We start from the raw sequence: 18,057 nt of genomic DNA, 5'->3' as shown, positions 1-18,057 counted from the left end.
TACTTTTTTTCAAGTCTTTGGAATGACTCGCTTGGAGTTCGTACCACCAGTCTCCCAGACTCAGAGCAGACGCTTTAACCCGAATGCCAGCCACTGAGGCAGGCCTAAAGCATAAATTAATTAACTGAGAATTAACATACTCTTTCAGAAACCTTATTTGGGTTGGTTGGCTTGATATTCCCATTTGAGTACATAGCTCATCTTGTTGGGATACCAGGTTTAAATCACATATATCGTCCATTGCCTCCGAAGGCTCGGTAACTCATTTGAAGTTCAGTCTTGTAATCTCTATGTCATACATATGTGATGCATAGTACGTACAAGGCTTCACCACAAGTCCAAAACTGGGTATAGATGAGGAGGAGGATGGACAATATGATGGCTTTACGAAGATTGATCAATTTGAAGCAAGATTACAATCGTCGATCAGCGTGACAATGGCAGCTCCATGCTAGTATGACGTGTTACCTCCCCAAACTTCGTTTATGGTGCCCCTCAGAGTCTCGAGAGGGAACTCGGCAGAAAGATTTGTTATTTTGAGTGTTCTCATAAACCATGGTAAAACCACACCAATGCAATTGTAGAACAAAACAAGTAATTATTGTATTTAGAACTCTCACATCCACAATAATAACACTCTTAAAGAAAGTACCATGAAAATATCACTTGCATCAAACGAACAATACATATGATGGTACCATCATTCCCCAATGCTCTCAAAGCAATAAACTCATGATACGCCAAACCTAAGTGGATTGTAACAATCTCAAAGTCCGTGCACGAATCCCCATGCTGGGTGAAGGTTGAAGTCGTGCAGAATGGCAAGAACAACAGGCAGGTATCGACGCGGCTGTGGATGAGGAGTTACGAGGTGAGAGGTCAGGCAGATGGGAGCCGATATGGAAACCAACGGTGATCCACACGATGAATTCGATATGGGAATCCCAACGACAAAACACGATGCACCAGGCGGACGGCCTCCTCGAGGAAAAATGGCGTATCGGCCTGCAATGGAGGCGCTTGCTTTCCCGCCAACAATAGTTCACGTTCGGTACCAAAACCTGAGACACAGGTTGAATTGCAATCGCAATATGGGACGATGTTGCTGGCAATCCATTTCACAGGAAGCCTCAATTCATTCGCGACCAATATCGAGAAGTCCGCTCGCAGCCTTGATGCGACTCACGGCTGTTTCTTTTCCCCACCCATTTTTCCCCTCTCTTCTCTTCCGGTTTCTTTGCCGCGTTTTTCTTTTTGCTCCACAAACATTTCTTTTTACCTTTTACTAAAGTCATCTCCATTTCACACAGAGATCTTAACAACAATATTACCTGAAACGAAAAATCCTAAAGTATATAATAACAACAAAGGCAGAAGTGACAAATCTGTAACACTAGGCAATCCGGCTTTCCTTGCTGACAAAGTGATCTGATGATAATCTGTTAGGTCATTTTTCAGCCAATGAGAAGCCTGTCTTTTCAACAGCCAATGACAACAGTCTCGTTAGAAACTTCCGGCAATACATTGGTGGTGTAGATGGATGTCGCCTTTGTGTATCACATGATATAACATACAAGCTCAAACATAATAAGAGGAGAAAGGGAGGAACCAGGGATGAAACAAAAATGGAACAACAACCTGAAAGAGGGAGAGAGAGGGGAAAGCATAATAATGTGGGAAGGATAAATGAGGGAAGAAAAGATCATGGGTATGGATGGGGGATTATCTGAGATGGTGGTGAACAGTCATCATGAAGCCCCAGAAGGTAGAATATGATTGAACAGACTGAGGATGTTGGTTCCACAGATGAGAGAAAAGAGGAAAAAATGAGTGGAGGGGAGCAGTGAGCCTGGATATTTGGAACTTCACCAGAAGTGTTTTCCTGGTAGACAGTAGAAACCTGGTGGTTGGAAAAGGGGACAGAGCACAGAAAGGGCAGAGGCTGCAATATCATAAACAAGATGGCAGAAGACAGAGGCCATCTACCTGTCAATGTCAATGATGTGTCAATGATGTGGGAGTAAAAGGCCCAGATACTCAGCTTCATTCTCCGACAGCAATTACTTTGAAGGCCTTGGTTTTTAAGGCATCAATAAATGTAGGTTTTGAGACAGGGACGCCAGTCCAAAGGGGAGAGTAGTACTCCATCGAGCTGGGGATGAAGGTGTTGTAGGTGCATAAGAGTTCAGGTGTGCTAAGGAAAGACTTTGAATGATGGAGGAAGCCGAGTCGGTGACTGGCTCTAGAGACCAACTTAGAAATGTGGTTTGCCCAAGAAATATCATGGCTGATATTGAGGCCTAAAAGTTTGAGTGACTGCACTTCTTCAAGAAGTCAAAGAAGTAGATGGGAGGGTTCATCAGACGGTCCCTTCGGAGAGAGAGTGAGAGCGTGGGATTTGTAAGGGTTAAAAGACATATTCCGGCTTACGATTGATTTGTTCCTTTGCAAACCCCATGCTTTCTGTCCCATCGTTTGATGTTGCCAGACTTGTAGCTGTAGTTAAGTGCTCTTAAAACAGCAGGAAGCTGTTCGGCAAGCCCAGAGTTGTATTTTCCCTCATACACTTTTTAATTTGTCCGATCGCCATTTGTCTATCTCCGGATCACGCCCCACGTGTACGGGGCAGGTGAGCGAATGTTCACCCACCCCATGCTTGTGACACCACAATAGGCTGTATAGCTGAGAATGACGAAATTCCTAGCAAGATACATCAAGTTGGCCATCCTGCTCACAGTTTCTGAACAATAACAGATCACTTTTTAAAAACGAAATAAAAAAGGAAAACACAAAATGTAACAAGAAAACAACAAAAAGAAGAAAAGAAGAAGAACCGCCTTTAGAGGCCATTTTTCCCCGCAGAGCAGGGGTTGGCCTTTTTGGAGCACCGTGGTCCCCTTTTTGAAGCAATGTTTTATGGCCGGGTGCCCTTCCTGCCACCAACCTTGTTCGTCGCCTCTTGCGACACACAGGGAATTACCAGTGAACTGGTACTCAATTTGCCGACCTTGGAAGGATGACAGGCTGAGTCAACCCCCCTGGTGTTAATTCAGCGATCGACTGGGATTCAAACCCAGGATCCTAGGATCCCAAGCCGGCACCCTAACCGCTAAGCCGAGAAAAAAAAAACAATAAAAAAAACAATAAGGAAATATGTAAAATACCATAGGATTCAAAGCATTTCAGGGCTTACCACAAGTCTGTAGGAGTGCAAGTGTCATCTGTATTTTCAGATCTGTGACAAGCAAAGCCAAATGTTATTATTACATGAAAATGATTCCATCACACAACCGACAAAACCTCGTATATTTCGAAAACAATGGTCTCACCGTCTATGTGCTTTCGGATGCTTTGTATGACTGTGTTCACATGCATGGGCAGATTCCATGGATCCTCTTGCATATGGCTCCGTACGGTATCGACATAGCTTGCCTTCACTTCAGCTTCTTGTATGAAATCTGCAACAGCATGGAATTTCATCGACACTCGTTTCCATAGGACAGAAAATAAACAATGGAGCACTGTTACATCGTTTAAACATCCCAGAGAATTTTGTCCATCCAGACAAGCTTGAAATTCCAAAAAGGTGTGGGAGATTCCATACAAAAGGTGGAAGTCCAGCCTAGAACTTAGACAACTCGAGAATTCATAGAACACGACAACCCACGCAGCGTTTAAGTAAATACTTCAGTTTTAATAAAATAATATTTTTAGAAATCGTAAAAAAAACATCCGGAAGTTTAGCGCTATCGAAGCAGTCTTACACAGCACCCTTATACACTGTAATAAGATTATCTCATAGAATGCATCGTACATAGACATAGCGGCGGCCTCTTCTTCACCTCGATACTGCATCCTCTCACATGCCGCACACTCTCATGCTATATATAGATAGATATACTGCATAGCATGGTTCTTGGAAGTATCATGAAGGGGATTTGTGTTCTACAGTGTTCAAGTATATAAATTAATTTAAATAATGGTTTAAAGAGGATTAAAGGCATATAAATAAATTAATTCCGCGTTTTACCGCCGCTTTCCCCAGTGTCTATTACATCACCCTATCTAACGCATTACATTATTTATTCATGCCTTTTGTTTGTGTCCTTTATGATATCCTTAAAAACAGCAAGTTTCCCGTTTGGAATGTTTTTCAATTTTGTTTGACTGCCAGACAGACGGAGTAAAAATATTATCTCATTCCTCCCTGCATATGTGTGATTGGGACAAATTCAGAGGTACGGTAAAATGGCAAACTTGTCTTCCGATTCGTGTTCAACATATAACATTCAATTTAAATAAATCGTTCCTCGATCATGTTGACGGTTCGAGCAAAAATAACACAAGATACCTTGAAATCTTTTGTTGGGAGTAAAATATCGTGTGAGTTCAAAAGCCTCTTGCACAGAAGGTCCTTTCAGCAAACTGACAATTACAGTCACCTTGAGAAAGGGAAGAAGGAGAGAAGGAAATATGGGGTAATGGTCTAAAGGGCAGGGTCACACTAGGTCCAGTACAGTGACCTTTAAGTAGACCACACAGCAGGTTTCAGTCACACTCTATGAACTGGAAAACAAGATATATCCATTCACCATGCCATAACATCCCATGCTATAGTCCGTGCATTCCACCTACAAATTTCCCAAGGGTCGAAGAGAATGCAGGAAAACAACAGGAAACATAAAAGACGAAACATTTCTGATGATGATGACGAAAGTTATTACTCGAAATGTGACCCCCAAATAACGTGCGTGCAAATCGTTAATGACGTATCGCTTTCCATGGAAACGCTCCAATTCAGTTTGGAACCATATCGGGACCAAAAATACTTCCCCACACCCACTAGGAATGAGGTCGGGGATCATTTAATATTATCTTTCATATACCAACGAAGGTTTATACCAACGCAGGTTTAGGCACCACAGAGCGATTTTTTTAAAATCCAACTTTTTCCCACAATATTCAAAAATAGTTTTTTCCTACAAGAAACACTCTCCGACACTCACTGATGAACCTCTGAAAGTTTGACGAATATTCATTCAGCCATCTCTGAGAACATTGGCGACACAGTCAGACACACAGACAAACGTCCCTCTTACAGTGTAGATACACGATTATCCAACTGAACACGATGATAAATACACACATACTCATTGTGCTTTCATCCATTCTTCAATGGTATACACCGCTTTTTGCCTACGTCACCAAAGGTAGATGGAGGTTGTTTTCACCCCTGTTTGTTTGTTTGTTTGTTTGTGAAGAAGGTATCTCAAAAAGTTTTGGACGGATTTGGACGAAACATGTTGGGTATGTGACACGGAAGAATTGTTTCAGTTTTGGTGGAGATTTGAATCCAGATCCAGGTCAGATAATTTTTTCAGTGATTCTTCCCCATTGAGAGATATGGCCAAAAACGATACATAGCAGGATATCTCAAAAAGTTATGGTCGGATTTGGACGAAACTTGGTGGCCCGGTTGGGTGTCTGACAAGGAAGAATCTATTTGATTTTGGTGACGATCTGAATATGGATTCGGATATGAGAATTATTTAATTTTTCAAATGATTCTTCACCATTGGGAGATATGGCCAAAAACAAAATATAGCAGGATATCTCAAAAAGTTATGGACGGATTTGGACGAAACTTGGTGGAGAGGTTGGGTGTCTGACAAGGAAGAATCTATTTGATGTTGGTGATGATCTGAATATGGATTCGGATATGAGAATTATTTAATTTTTCAAGTGATTCTTCATCATTGGGAAGATAGGGCCAAAAACGATACATAGCAGGATATCTCAAAGCGCTATTGACGGATTTGGAGGAAACTTGGTAGACCGATTGGGTGTCTGACAAGGAAGAATTTATTTAATTTTGGTGATGATCTGAATATGGATTCGGATATGAGAATTATTTAATTTTTCAAATGATTCTTCACCATTGTGAGATATGGCCAAAAACGATACATAGCAGGATATCTCAAAAAATTATGGACGGATTTGGACGAAAGTTGGTGGAGAGAATGGGTGTCTGACAATGAAGAATCTATTTGATTTTGGTGACGATCTGAATATGGATTCGTATATGATAATTATTTAATTTTTCAAATGATTCTTCACCATTGGGAGATATGGCCAAAAACGATACATAGCAGGATATCTCAAAAAATTATGGACGGATTTGGACGAAAGTTGGTGGAGAGAATGGGTGTCTGACAATGAAGAATCTATTTGATTTTGGTGACGATCTGAATATGGATTCGGATATGAGAATTATTTAATTTTTCAAGTGAATCTTCACCATTGGAAGATAGGGCCAAAAACAAAATATAGTAGGATATCTCAAAAAGTTATGGACGGATTTGGACGAAACTTGGTGGACCGGTTGGGTGTCTGACAAGGAAGAATCTATTTGATTTTGGTCGATCTGAATATGGATTCAGATATGAGAATTATTTAATTTTTCAAGTGATTCTTCACCATTGGGAGATATGGCCAAAAACGATACATAGCAGGACATCTCAAAAGGTTATGGACGGATTTGGAAGAAACTTGGTGGAGAGGTTGGGAGTCTGACAAGGAAGAATCTATTTGATTTTCGTGAAGATCTGAATATGGATTCGGATACGATAATTATTTAATTTTTAAGTGATTCTTCACCATTGAGTGATAGGGCCAAAAACAATATATAGCAGGATATTTCAAAAAGTTGTGGATGAGTTGGGTAGGTGACAAGATCAACCCGATTAGATTTTGGTTCATGTTGGATCCAGATCTGGCCTATCAGTGGGATATAAAATGTAAACTGTTCAGCCTGGTGGAGGTATGCTCTCTACAGAGTGCAGTTCTAGTTTTTTTGTATACATAGTCGAGGCTCATGGAGGAGCTAGCACTACTACATGAATAGATCAGGACGCAACAGGACAAAAGGAACAGCAACCGCTCTAACTTGGCGAATAATTGCTCCCTAAGCATGACCAGCATTAAGGGACCTGCGCCCCCTGCAGCTTCGTGCTGTTGATGATATATTCAGTTCAACAATTCAAATGTAATTGTGTCATCTTTTTACCACTGAACACGATCTCCAATCTAGGTTTGCAAATAATACGGAGCGCATTTCCTCAATAAACGAATAAAGTGATTTTACTGTTATCTTAGTCTTATTTTACTTTTACTCATCTTACTTTTACTCTTATTTACTCGCTTTGATGGAAAAATTTATTGTTTTACTCTTATCGATAAAACACTGGGTGGGACATCTCTCACCACCTGACCCAGAGCTAGGGTCCTGAACTACTTAAGGTGATCGCTGTGTGACTTTGATGATCTGACCAATATTAGTTCCAAATTTACCAAATTTACAAAAAATACTATTTACAAAAATTTACCAAATTTACAAATTTTCAAAAACAATCTGGGCTGGCAGGTCTGAGCTGTCTAGGCTGGGATTGAATCCTGACCAGGCTATAAAAGGCCGTCCTGCTGTATCGGAAGCAAAACAATGCATCAATGTGTGTGTTGTCCCTTGGACAGACGTAAAGCTGAGCGTCCCATCTGCTGGCAATAGTTAATTCATGTTGAAGATACCATGGTGTCCTTTGTGAAGAGTAGATGAGTTATCACCGGCATCCTGAGTAAATTACAAATTCCAGCATCCTTATGTGAGTATCCTGGGTCAGAATGATGATCTGTCTATTATTGTAACCCTCAATAAAGAAACTGCTTCAGCAGGCCCGACACTCTGTATAGAGCATTGTACACGAATTAATGAAAAAAAGGAATGCTCAGTTAGACACAACGTCACAAAAACTGCACTACTAAAGGTGAACAATCAAATACTATCACATTGGTGACCTAAAAGTGTGTGTGTGTGTGTGTGGGGGGGGGGGGGGGGGAAGGTTGGTCAGTTGAAAAAATAAATTATGGGAAAGGAAAGGAATCGGTGGTGAGAGAAAAAGGAAAGGGAGTTGAAGGAGAGTAAGAGAAAGGTGATGGGTGGATCTGATGAATAAGGTGGTGGAGGATTGGCGGGAGAGGATAAAGATTCTGGGTGTAGTCGCCATCTTTCTTCCCATTAATTACATGCTATATTGCTTTAGCCAACAGGTCCGATTCTTATTACACCAAGAATAGAGGAGGAGGGCGATGGTGGGGTCTTGTACCTGGTTAAACAGGTGCTCCAGAGAACCATACAGCTTATCCTGCTTGTCTTGCATGGCTGTCCAGCACCCAGGCACCTCATCCCCTGCATAGTCACAAAGACACACATACGGTACGTGGTGGAGAGAGGTAGACACAGAGATAGATACAAGTAGAGGAATAAAGTAGTTTGTGGTATGTGCTGACAGCAGCAGGAATTGACCATAAAAAATGGAGTTAAAACTTGAGGACAGTAAGTGGTGGTGTTTTACATACATGAGCTACGTAGACTGCTGGACACGCTAGTGCAGGACAGAACTGAATCTCTGTTGCTGTGGCTGTCACTTCTGCCATACAGGAGAGAAGGACAAGGACAGAATGAGAGAGTGCAGAGGTAGCGTTCCAGGTGTGAACATAGATCTAATATCAATTCCTAGTCCATGGTCCCAGAAGAAGTTAACTATAGTCCGGAACTTAGACGGACTAGATTTCCTTCAATATGGAGGTAAAAATCATTCTCTGCGAAATCTTGATGTAATGATACTCAAAACTCAAGGTACCACCAACTACTATGGCTGCCCAGCAGTTGAGGAATGAATGAATGAATGAATGATCGTTCTAAGGCCATTTTCCCCGCTAGAGTGGGGGTTAGCCTTGCGGGCCCCATGACAATCATGGTTCCCTGTTTGAGGCAATGTTTTTATGGCCGGATGCCCTTCCTGACGCCAACCCTTGGTCAAGCTCCTATGATGCGCAGGGATACGGTGTACCTATTCTAAATCGGGGTACACACCGTGATCATTCATCCCAGCAAGCTGGTACTCAATTTGCCGACCTCGGAAGGATGACAGGCTGAGTCAACCCCCCTGGCGTTAATTCAGCGATCAACTGGGATTCGAACCCAGGATCCTAGGATCCCAAGCCGGCACCCTAACCGCTAAGCCAACACCAGTTGAGGGTCAAATCGATTTCGACCATCCAGTGGTCTTCTGCAGAAATTTGTTCTGAATAATCCAATAGTCATTGCAGGATCATTTTGGACGACGATTTAAACCTCAAACCTCAGGTTGAAAACATCATTCTGTTTCCTAATTATGCTTGACCCCCGGTGTCCGACCACGCAGCAAGCTGACCCGTATGAATCCAGAGTGCTTGTGGCCGTTTCCGTGCCCGAATCGTCCTGTTCCTCAATGGTACCGAAGGCAACTTTCCTGCGCTCTCGCTCCAGCACCACCTCCTCACGAGAAACAGGTGCCGTGATGGAGGCCAGGAGACTGTGACAAGGTGTAAACAAGGTGGTGGAAGACTCATTTATTGACAAATGACTTGGAAGCAACTGCACAACACATTGCATATGGAGTTATAGCAATTTGTTTTGTTAAATAGATATTTGAGGCTCATGGAAGAACTAAAATGGTCAAGAGGAGGTATGAGGAAGGAAAGAAGTTCATTTCATTCAGTATACTTTTGTGAACACAAAATACACAAGCAGACCGTGCAAGTTCAGCTTACCTGTCGATTTGCTGAACATACTGTTCCATCTCTGACATGGCAACCTCAAGACGAATGAGCAGCTGCAGGAATGAGTTATGGGTGTGCAGGTTGCTGCTTGGGACTTGATGTTCCACATTCCCGGTCTTTCCTGGGATGTTAACAGAGACCGGGGCTGCAAGGGTCGTCATGCCGTGGTGAGTATAAACCATTGGCTTCAGTCGACCTGGAAGAAGACACCACGGGTATATATCAATTCAATCGAATTTGATGTAACCTGTTGGAATAGTGTCTAAGAATTTGTGGAATTTTTTGGGAAACTTTTTTTGGGAAAATTAATCCAAATAAGGCTCGTGGAAGAGCTCCTGCTTTGGTCAAGTGAAAGTTCACTTGCTAAACTAGCCTGATCTGCTCTCTCAAGGAAAGCTCAATATTCACAGAGCCTCGAGAAACCACCAGAGTGGTTGCAGACCAGGAGATGATCTTAGGAAGCAAAAGGAGGAAACATGCATGCAATTGGAAATTTGGCCACGGAACTGGTCCAAAGTCATATTCCTGCAAAATATACAATGAAATCTTTAAAATTCACAAAGCAGACAAGGCAGGTGTCTCAACATCCCTTTCTGAGGACAATGTACTCCAAGAGTCTTCTACGTAGATGCGTCTATTACTAAAAGGAGAAGCGTCTGTCCGTGTGTCAATCACGCTTTATTCTGAAGAGTTCCCGTTGCCTTAGAATAATAAAAATGGTACCGTTGGAATACTAATAATTCATTTCCTTGGATGGAAAGCTAATAATTAATTTACTTGGAACAAAAATTTGTGTCCATTTGTGTTCATTGGCAGACATTAAAGATCTCATGGTGTCTTTCACAAATAGTAGGCGAGCCATCGCCAACACCGTGAGCTAATGCCAAACTCCTGCCCTAACCAGCAGAGGGCGATGCATCAGCAGCACAGCTGCGCCCTCGCCAAGATGCTACCCTGCTGCTTAGTGCTGCATATAAAAGAAGATTGGGACCACAGCAGGAACCCTTTCAGAATATAGCGTGATGGACACGTAAGGGGCACACAAAATTACATATAGTAATATTTCTCAAAATGAATGATCGCTTTAAGGCCATTTTTCCCCTCTAGAGCAGGGGTTAGCCTTGCGGGCTCCATGACAATCATGGTTCCCTGTTTGAGGCAATGCTTTTTTTTATGGCCGGATGCCCTTCCTGACGCCAACCCTTAGTCACCTCTTACGATGCGCAGGGATACGGTGTACCTATTCTAAATCGGGGTACACACCGGGATCGTTCATCCCAGCAAGCTGGTACTCAATTTGCCGACCTCGGAAGGATGACAGGCTGAGTCAACCCCCCTGGTGTTAATTCAGCGATTGCCCGGGTTTCAATCCTGGGATCCTGGGATACCTCCGCACATACCTCTGCCAAATCCAGTATCCTGGGATCCCAAGCCAGCACCCTAACCGCTAACCTAACACCAGGCTCAAAGCAATATAAAAATATATAATAAATATATAATAGTACATGGAAGGAACATACAAACAACAACCACAGCCAAGACAGCAGCAAGACAGCTCACTGGTCAAAACATGACCAGCAAATGAACGTAAAAGACTGACAATGTTGTCATGTAATTGGCATAAATAAAATGTAATTCTGAGATGCATGTGGAATGAAGGAAGGAGGTGAGCGCAGCGAGTGGGGATTTTGTTAAGTGACTCAAATTTCCTATTCTACGTAAACAGCAACAGGCAGAATATCCCAAGATACTCACCACCATTTCCATCTTCCAAGTCGATCATACTTTTGGGCCGCTCAGTGCGCATTCCAAAGGAGCTGCGCAAGGAGGACGAGATCCTTGGGTAGGACACATCCAGCAGGTTGAGGTGACAGTTTGCTGGGACAAAGGCCATGGCGGAGTAAACGTGGTTTATGGATGATGCCGGACGAAATAGAGGCTGGGTGCAGGACCTTAGGGTTTGAGCAAACTGGACAGATCAAAGACATGTGGTGGTTAGTTTACAACACAATATCAGGACATCAAAACATAGTTACCAAGTCTGAGATAGATAATTGCTGCTTCAACCTATGAGCCAAAAGCTTCCCTTCGAGTACCTTTTTGTAATCGGAAATTCTTTCTGAAATTTCAGCACTCTTCATCTCTCGAATTTTTTCAAATTCTTCCTGCAGTTCTTCTGGCACAGAATCCATCAACTCATCGAGGTTTTTGCAGTCTTTCAGGAAGTTCTCGTCTTCCATCACCATGGTCTCGATAACCTTATCAGAGCACACCACCAGGCAGGAGATGTATATAGATATCAAGAAGGCAGAAAATGCCACCGAATCCTTTATCCTTCCTGCTATGGCTCATTCCCCCTGATGCCTTGAGCTTTGGCCTGATCATGAGTGGGTCTGTAAGCAAATGGGTGTGGCACCTTGGCACAGAACAGCAGCATGTGTGTGGGCTCAGCAAGTCGCTCCAGCACGAAGCACTTGACACCCGCTGTACTGTCATACTCGTGTGCAACGCTGCTTTCGACGTATGGGTTTTCCACGGAAAGGGAGACTGTTCCGTCGGCCCGGTCCATGCAAAAGGAGGAAAAGCCTGCAACCAGGCCTGACTCTCCGGTTGCATCTGCATCTGCTCCTTCCTCATCTACTTCCAAAAAGAAAAGTAGATCTTTGTGATTAACATCGACTGGACAATGTGGAAAAATTGTAATAAAAGTGCAATACCCCCACCATCCAAAATGCACCAACCAACCTCCCAGTCAGAGATAGAGTTACAATTGTTTAAATACATTTCCATATTGGAACTAGAACGACACTCGGTAGGGCACATACCTCCGCCAGGCCGAACAGTTTACCTTTTGTATTTTTTTTTTTTTGTATACAAGATCGAGGCTTGTGTAAGAGCTAACATTAATCACAAAAAAAACATAAACGGACACATAAAACATACGATAAAGGGAGCGGGAGACAAGATGGAGAAAGAGGGGGAAGCACACAAGTACAACATTTGAGAGCAGGGACATCGGGAGATCTGTGGGAGGGAGAGGGCTTGAGCGTAGGAGGCATGGGAAGGGGGGGGGGGTGGGAGAGGTAAAAACCACATGGACACTGCAAGGACTTCCAGGACAGAAGTCGGAATTTCAAAAAAGTGGATCTGGGGTGAATTAACGGGGTAGAAAAGATCAAGGTTTTGGATGGGGGAAGACAAGAGATGTTGGTGAACAGCTGTTTTAAAGACCTGGAGGGAGGAATGGGATTGAATAATTAATTGATAATTAACAATTGATAATTGTATCCCAGTGATAGTTAGGCCAGGTCTATATTCGGACCTGAACCAAAATCTAACCACTTGTTCTTGTCACCTACCCAACTCACCCACCAAGTATCGTCCGGATCAATCCACAATTGTTTGAAATATCATGCTATATATCGTTTTTTGCCCTATCATTCAATGGGGGAGAATCACGTAATGAATTATAGTATCCGGATCCGGATCCGGATATTTACCAAATTCTAATCAATTTGTCCTTGTCTCACACCCAACCTGTCGACCAGGTTTTGTGTGAAACTGCGAATCCATCCATAACCTTTTGAGATATCCTGCTATATATCGTTTTTGGCCCTATCTCTCAATGGTGAAGAATCACTTTAAAAATTATAGCATCCGGATCCGGATCCGGATATTCACCAAATTCTAATCAATTTGTCATTGCCACACACCAAACCTGTACACCACGTTTCGTCTGAATCAATCGTCAATAACATTTTGAGATATCCTGCTAACAGACAAACATACAGACAAACAAGCAGGGGTGAAAACATAACCTTCGTCCACCTTTGGCGACAGAGGTATTTTAGCTCTTTTAGCTCTTTCACGAGCCTCGATTCAGTATTTAAAAAAAAAAAAAAAAAAAAAAAAGTAATAAAATATTGTTCTATATTCTGTATCTGATTAACAAATAAAGTTGCAATGAAAACATAAGTAAATGCCATTTGCCACATATCGCCCCCACCCATGCAAGGAGACCTAAAAAGTCTTGTTTAAAGTAATCTTTGAGGTCACTTAGGACCAGGCCGGCAATGACCATGAAATTGCATTGGTTTGGTTGCATTGTTAACCGTGCATCAGAGAGGACATCTGTATGTATGTTTGCACTGTCTGTCTGCCTGTCTGTCTGTCTGTCTGTTTATATCTGTATGTTTTGCATCGAGGACTATTCCACAGTCCTTTATCAATTGAAGTACGCCTCTCCTATTCCACCTCCAAGCGCTGCATGACGTCATCGCCGGGCACCGAAGGGGGCCCGGCGATGACTCTTGCCAAAATGAAGTACTGTACTCAGTTTTCACTCAGTTTGTTTGTTTTCTTGTTTGTTCGGGCGATATCACAGCCATTGTTTGAGATAGGAAGCTGAAATTTGGGCACAATAGTGAGCATGTGCTTTGGCAAAAGCGGTATTTCTTATTTTTAAAATTAATCAAAGAATTGATTAATTACTTAATTATTGTCGATTTAATAAGTACTTATTTATTTTCTTTGTCATCTGGGCAATATTTCAGGCAACTTTTGAGTTAGGAAGCTGATATTTGGACATGACAATGACCAAGTGCTTTAGCTGTAAATGGTGTTTTTGATTCATTGATTAATCAATTAATTGATTAATTATTTAATTATTCGATTAATTACCTGATTAATTAATTTTCAAATAGTTCCAGATTTGGATTAAGCAGTGGTGGTTTAGGTATTGCTATTAGCCAATTAATAAATTAATTAATTATTTTACGATTATGTATTTATTTTAATTATGCAATTAATCAATCAATTATTGCACACTGCTCCCTCCAAATTGCTTCTCCATGTGCTGCAGTGCCAGTAGTGAGAATCCTCTCCTGATCTCTAGAATTCCCGGAATGATCATCTAATTCACCAGGTGCCAAAGGCATCCCGGCAATATCGCGCGCTGGAAGATGTTATTTATTTATTTATTTATTTGGCATGGGGGTGTTGTACTTTGAATGTATCGGTACTTGTTATTAATTTTGTTAGAAATGGATGGAATGCATGCATCCGTAACTTAGCCTAAACAACGACACACCTTCTTCTTCTTCTTCATCCTCATTATCGGTGATATTCCCCAAGGTCGGAAGGAATGAATCAAAGCCCTCCTCTGAAGATCCATGACAAAGAGAGAGGAGGGACATAGCGCGTGACCGACGGTACGGCTGCTCCATCAACTCGGTGCTGCTGTAAACCCAGTCAGAAGCTTCCCTGTGTGTGGCCTGTTCACCGTCATTGAAAAAAAAATCACCACTTTATTAAGAGGGGATTTTAAGACTAAAGAAGTATCTAGACAAAATTAAAATTCATTGATCATTATCCATCTTTCGTGTGCATAATGCTTCTGCAGAGGTATCCCTTAAAAATATCTCCAGCAATTACTCAATGGACCTCTTTAGATGCTCATCCAAAAATAATCAGGTCAAAAATAATCAGGTCAGAGGTGCTTTTTGTAATGGTGAGGTCAGGGAAAAGTAGCCAAGACACAAAGGTCACACCTGTGTAAAACTCGCCAAGCCAATGATGTCCAAAGTGATGGAGCGATGGTCACACTTGGAGATGTTGGTGTTGTTCAGCTTGAGGAGACGCTGTCCGGGCAATAAGCCAGCATTAGCGGCTTCAGATCCTGATGAAAGGTCACAGTCGGTGATCAGGATCACAGTCGGTCTCAGTTTCGAGCGCTTAGTCAAATACGAGTCGAGGACTCGATACTGCTTTTTTTGAGTGGCCCCCAGCTAACACAACACCGTTGGGCCAACGTTGGCCCAACGGTGTTGTGTTAACTGGGGCTCTGCCTTTGATAAACCTGTGTACTCAATAATCGCTATCGGAGTACCGTGTTCTCACATAACAGGTGTACCACTGAATGTTAATAGTTATAGAACAGTCTCCAAATCTCCTGATAATTTAGAAAAGCTCCCAACACATGCCTCTTTATAAAAGTCTCCTGATCTCTAGAATTCCCGGAAGGATCACCCATTTTCACAGCACGTGTTCTAAAATGTATTTATTTGATTAAAGGGGAGGGAGAGACTCCTCACACATCCTCCCTCAATAATCTCCTGACTTCATCCCTCTCTGGAAAGAGATTCTCACTACAAGGACATGGAACCTCAGTAATAGTCACCTTGTGCCACGGCGTAGACAAACGCAGGTGATGAACCGCGGAGCTTGAACCCAAGTTGGTCTGATATTGGGACTTGCACCAACCTGCAAGGGCGGCATAAACGATCAGCACGCACCATCTAGTGGACCCCCATCAACCTGAGAACAACCACACTTTGTCTTGTTATTACTTGTCAAGGTACTCATTAGGCAGTCTTTCCTTTTTGGGGTTTATTCCCACATTTCTGGTGTAAGTAAGATATGGGAGATTGAGCATTTTGTAGTTTGCAGAATCTTGCAAGTTGTAGTTCTGCGATTTTGGACAGCCATCTCATATTAGCATGAGAGGGATAGTACTAGTCTACCAAGATTCTTCTTCTTCTTATTTTGGATGCAGCACGCTGGTTTGCATCATTTCTGGGTTAAAACAGCAATTTGTAATTTGTTCAGGGTGCTGGCGATAACTCGCCCTGCCTTCCACGATGAGAACCCTAGTTATTTGGTACCTCTTAAATATCACCTGGCAGATGAGACAAGTGATTTAAAGGTAAAAGTGGCAATTAACCAAATATTTTTCAATTTAGAGTGGAATTATGAAGTTAAGGTAGCTAATATTATGCTAATTACAATGTTTGGATTGGGTATGCTCCATGACACAAGGATACATGAAATAAATATTTGACCCTTCTGCCCCTCCGCCCTTTTCATTCCTCACACTCTCAGCTCTCACAACCCCATATCATATTGTTGTGGTTTTTGAAATAAAGGCAACCCCCCTTTAGTTAGTTGCACCACAACATGTAGCCTTGCTTAGTTCAGTTATTTCTTATTAAATGTGAAGTATAGTCTCCTTCCCAGTGTTAGTATGCGTTGAGACAGGTAAGTAAGGGTAGGCCTCATTGGGCCTGGAATGTGGAATTCCATGTGCTGGGCCTAGAACAATTCGAGGAGGCCCGAGGGAGGAGTCGGAGGGAGTGGCTGGCAAACAGCAAACGGCCAATGGAGCCAAAGGGGAGTGGTCAACAACTGCGGCCAATAGGAACTAAGGGGAGTAACTGATGGGGGCTATCACGACACGTGACCCCCGGTGGCCAGTAGAGGCCTTTGGAAAATTCTAGTGGGGCTATTCTAGTGGGAAAATTCTAGTGGGGGGATATAAGCCCCGCCCAGGACCCCCGACCAAGGCTAGGTCGAAGCTCGAGCTCTCTCCGCGTTCTGCCCCAGCTCTCAGCTGCCCTGTTCTCCCTGGCTTTTCTCTCTCTTTTGCCCTCGCTGTCTTGGGAAACGCTCTCGCAGGACGATCTCTCCCGTGGCCCTATACTCTAACGATCTCCCTGCCTGGGCTCCCTGCACGTGCGCTTCGCCTCGCCGACTTCAGGACACGCTGCGGAGGTTCCCATACATGCACGACTGGAGGCCGACGTCCTTGCCGTGAACATCCTCAAGGGACACGCCCGGCGAGCTGCACCAAGCGGCCGCGGCCAAGTTGGAAGCGCGTCCTCTTCTTGGAGCGCATCCTCTTCTTCCTCCCTTTCCCCGCGTGAGTCAGAGGGCTCTTGTCTGGGAAAAGTAAGTTAAGAATGGTCAACTTTCTCTCCTGTGTCTCTTCTCTCTGGCCATTGTACAATTGTGAATAAACCTGTGTTTTGCTTCCAACTTGGCCGTTTACGTCTTTTCACCATTGGCCTCGCATTGCACGAGATAAAACCGCTCGATCGGGTTCCTAATAATTAACAGCACGAGTCACGTGACACGCAAACCGCTCGGGCGTATCAGACCAGCGTGACTCGTGTGAGGTTCAGCCCCCATCCTCGTGGCGGCATGTGTATCGAAGGTACTCGGGTATTTGACCGGAAACCCTTCCACACGCTCACTGCGGGTTTGGCAGCTGGAATTGCTCCGCAATCCGCCCCCCATGAGTGTAAAGTGGGTAGCGGCCTCGTGGGCTCGAAGCTCGAGGGGGAAAAGGGCTCAACTTCCCCTTAGTACGTCGACGGGCTCGAGATCCACAACAATATATATACCCCATACAGTCACGTGAAAAAGTAAATACACCCCATGTAAAGTTTTGACTTTTTCAACATATTTTAACATACAGCTATTTGATCTTCATTTCAACAATATTGATAGATAAATGTGATATAATATAACAAATATCATGAAACATTTACATTTTGTAGTCCATTGTATAATTTAAATAAACATAAATGCAAATTTCGCATGTGGAAAAAGTAAGTACACTCT

At 42.9% G+C, this 18,057-nt stretch overlaps 1 protein-coding gene across 1 annotated transcript in view; it reads right to left on the bottom strand.

The window, feature by feature from the left end:
* Positions 1-18,057, bottom strand: part of LOC137436690 (phosphatidylinositol 3,4,5-trisphosphate-dependent Rac exchanger 2 protein) — a 139,990-nt gene that overhangs the window by 26,086 nt on the left and 95,847 nt on the right. Inside the window, exons 19-31 of the mRNA XM_068130688.2 lie at positions 15,836-15,918; positions 15,207-15,334; positions 14,747-14,930; positions 12,074-12,294; positions 11,754-11,915; positions 11,413-11,626; positions 9,649-9,853; positions 9,270-9,410; positions 8,413-8,483; positions 8,160-8,242; positions 4,352-4,442; positions 3,330-3,458; positions 3,194-3,235 (exon numbers count right to left, since the gene is read on the bottom strand). Coding sequence (XP_067986789.2) covers positions 3,194-3,235; positions 3,330-3,458; positions 4,352-4,442; positions 8,160-8,242; positions 8,413-8,483; positions 9,270-9,410; positions 9,649-9,853; positions 11,413-11,626; positions 11,754-11,915; positions 12,074-12,294; positions 14,747-14,930; positions 15,207-15,334; positions 15,836-15,918 — 1,754 coding nt within the window. The remainder of the gene's footprint in view (positions 1-3,193; positions 3,236-3,329; positions 3,459-4,351; positions 4,443-8,159; positions 8,243-8,412; positions 8,484-9,269; positions 9,411-9,648; positions 9,854-11,412; positions 11,627-11,753; positions 11,916-12,073; positions 12,295-14,746; positions 14,931-15,206; positions 15,335-15,835; positions 15,919-18,057) is intronic.

The sequence above is a fragment of the Myxine glutinosa genome, chromosome 11 (genome assembly GCF_964187855.1).
Source record: "Myxine glutinosa chromosome 11, kmMyxGlut1.1, whole genome shotgun sequence".
Classification (NCBI taxonomy): Eukaryota; Metazoa; Chordata; class Myxini; order Myxiniformes; family Myxinidae; genus Myxine; species Myxine glutinosa.
The sequence above is the reverse complement of the archived record's forward strand: the minus strand, read 5'-3'. Positions and strand labels throughout refer to the sequence as shown.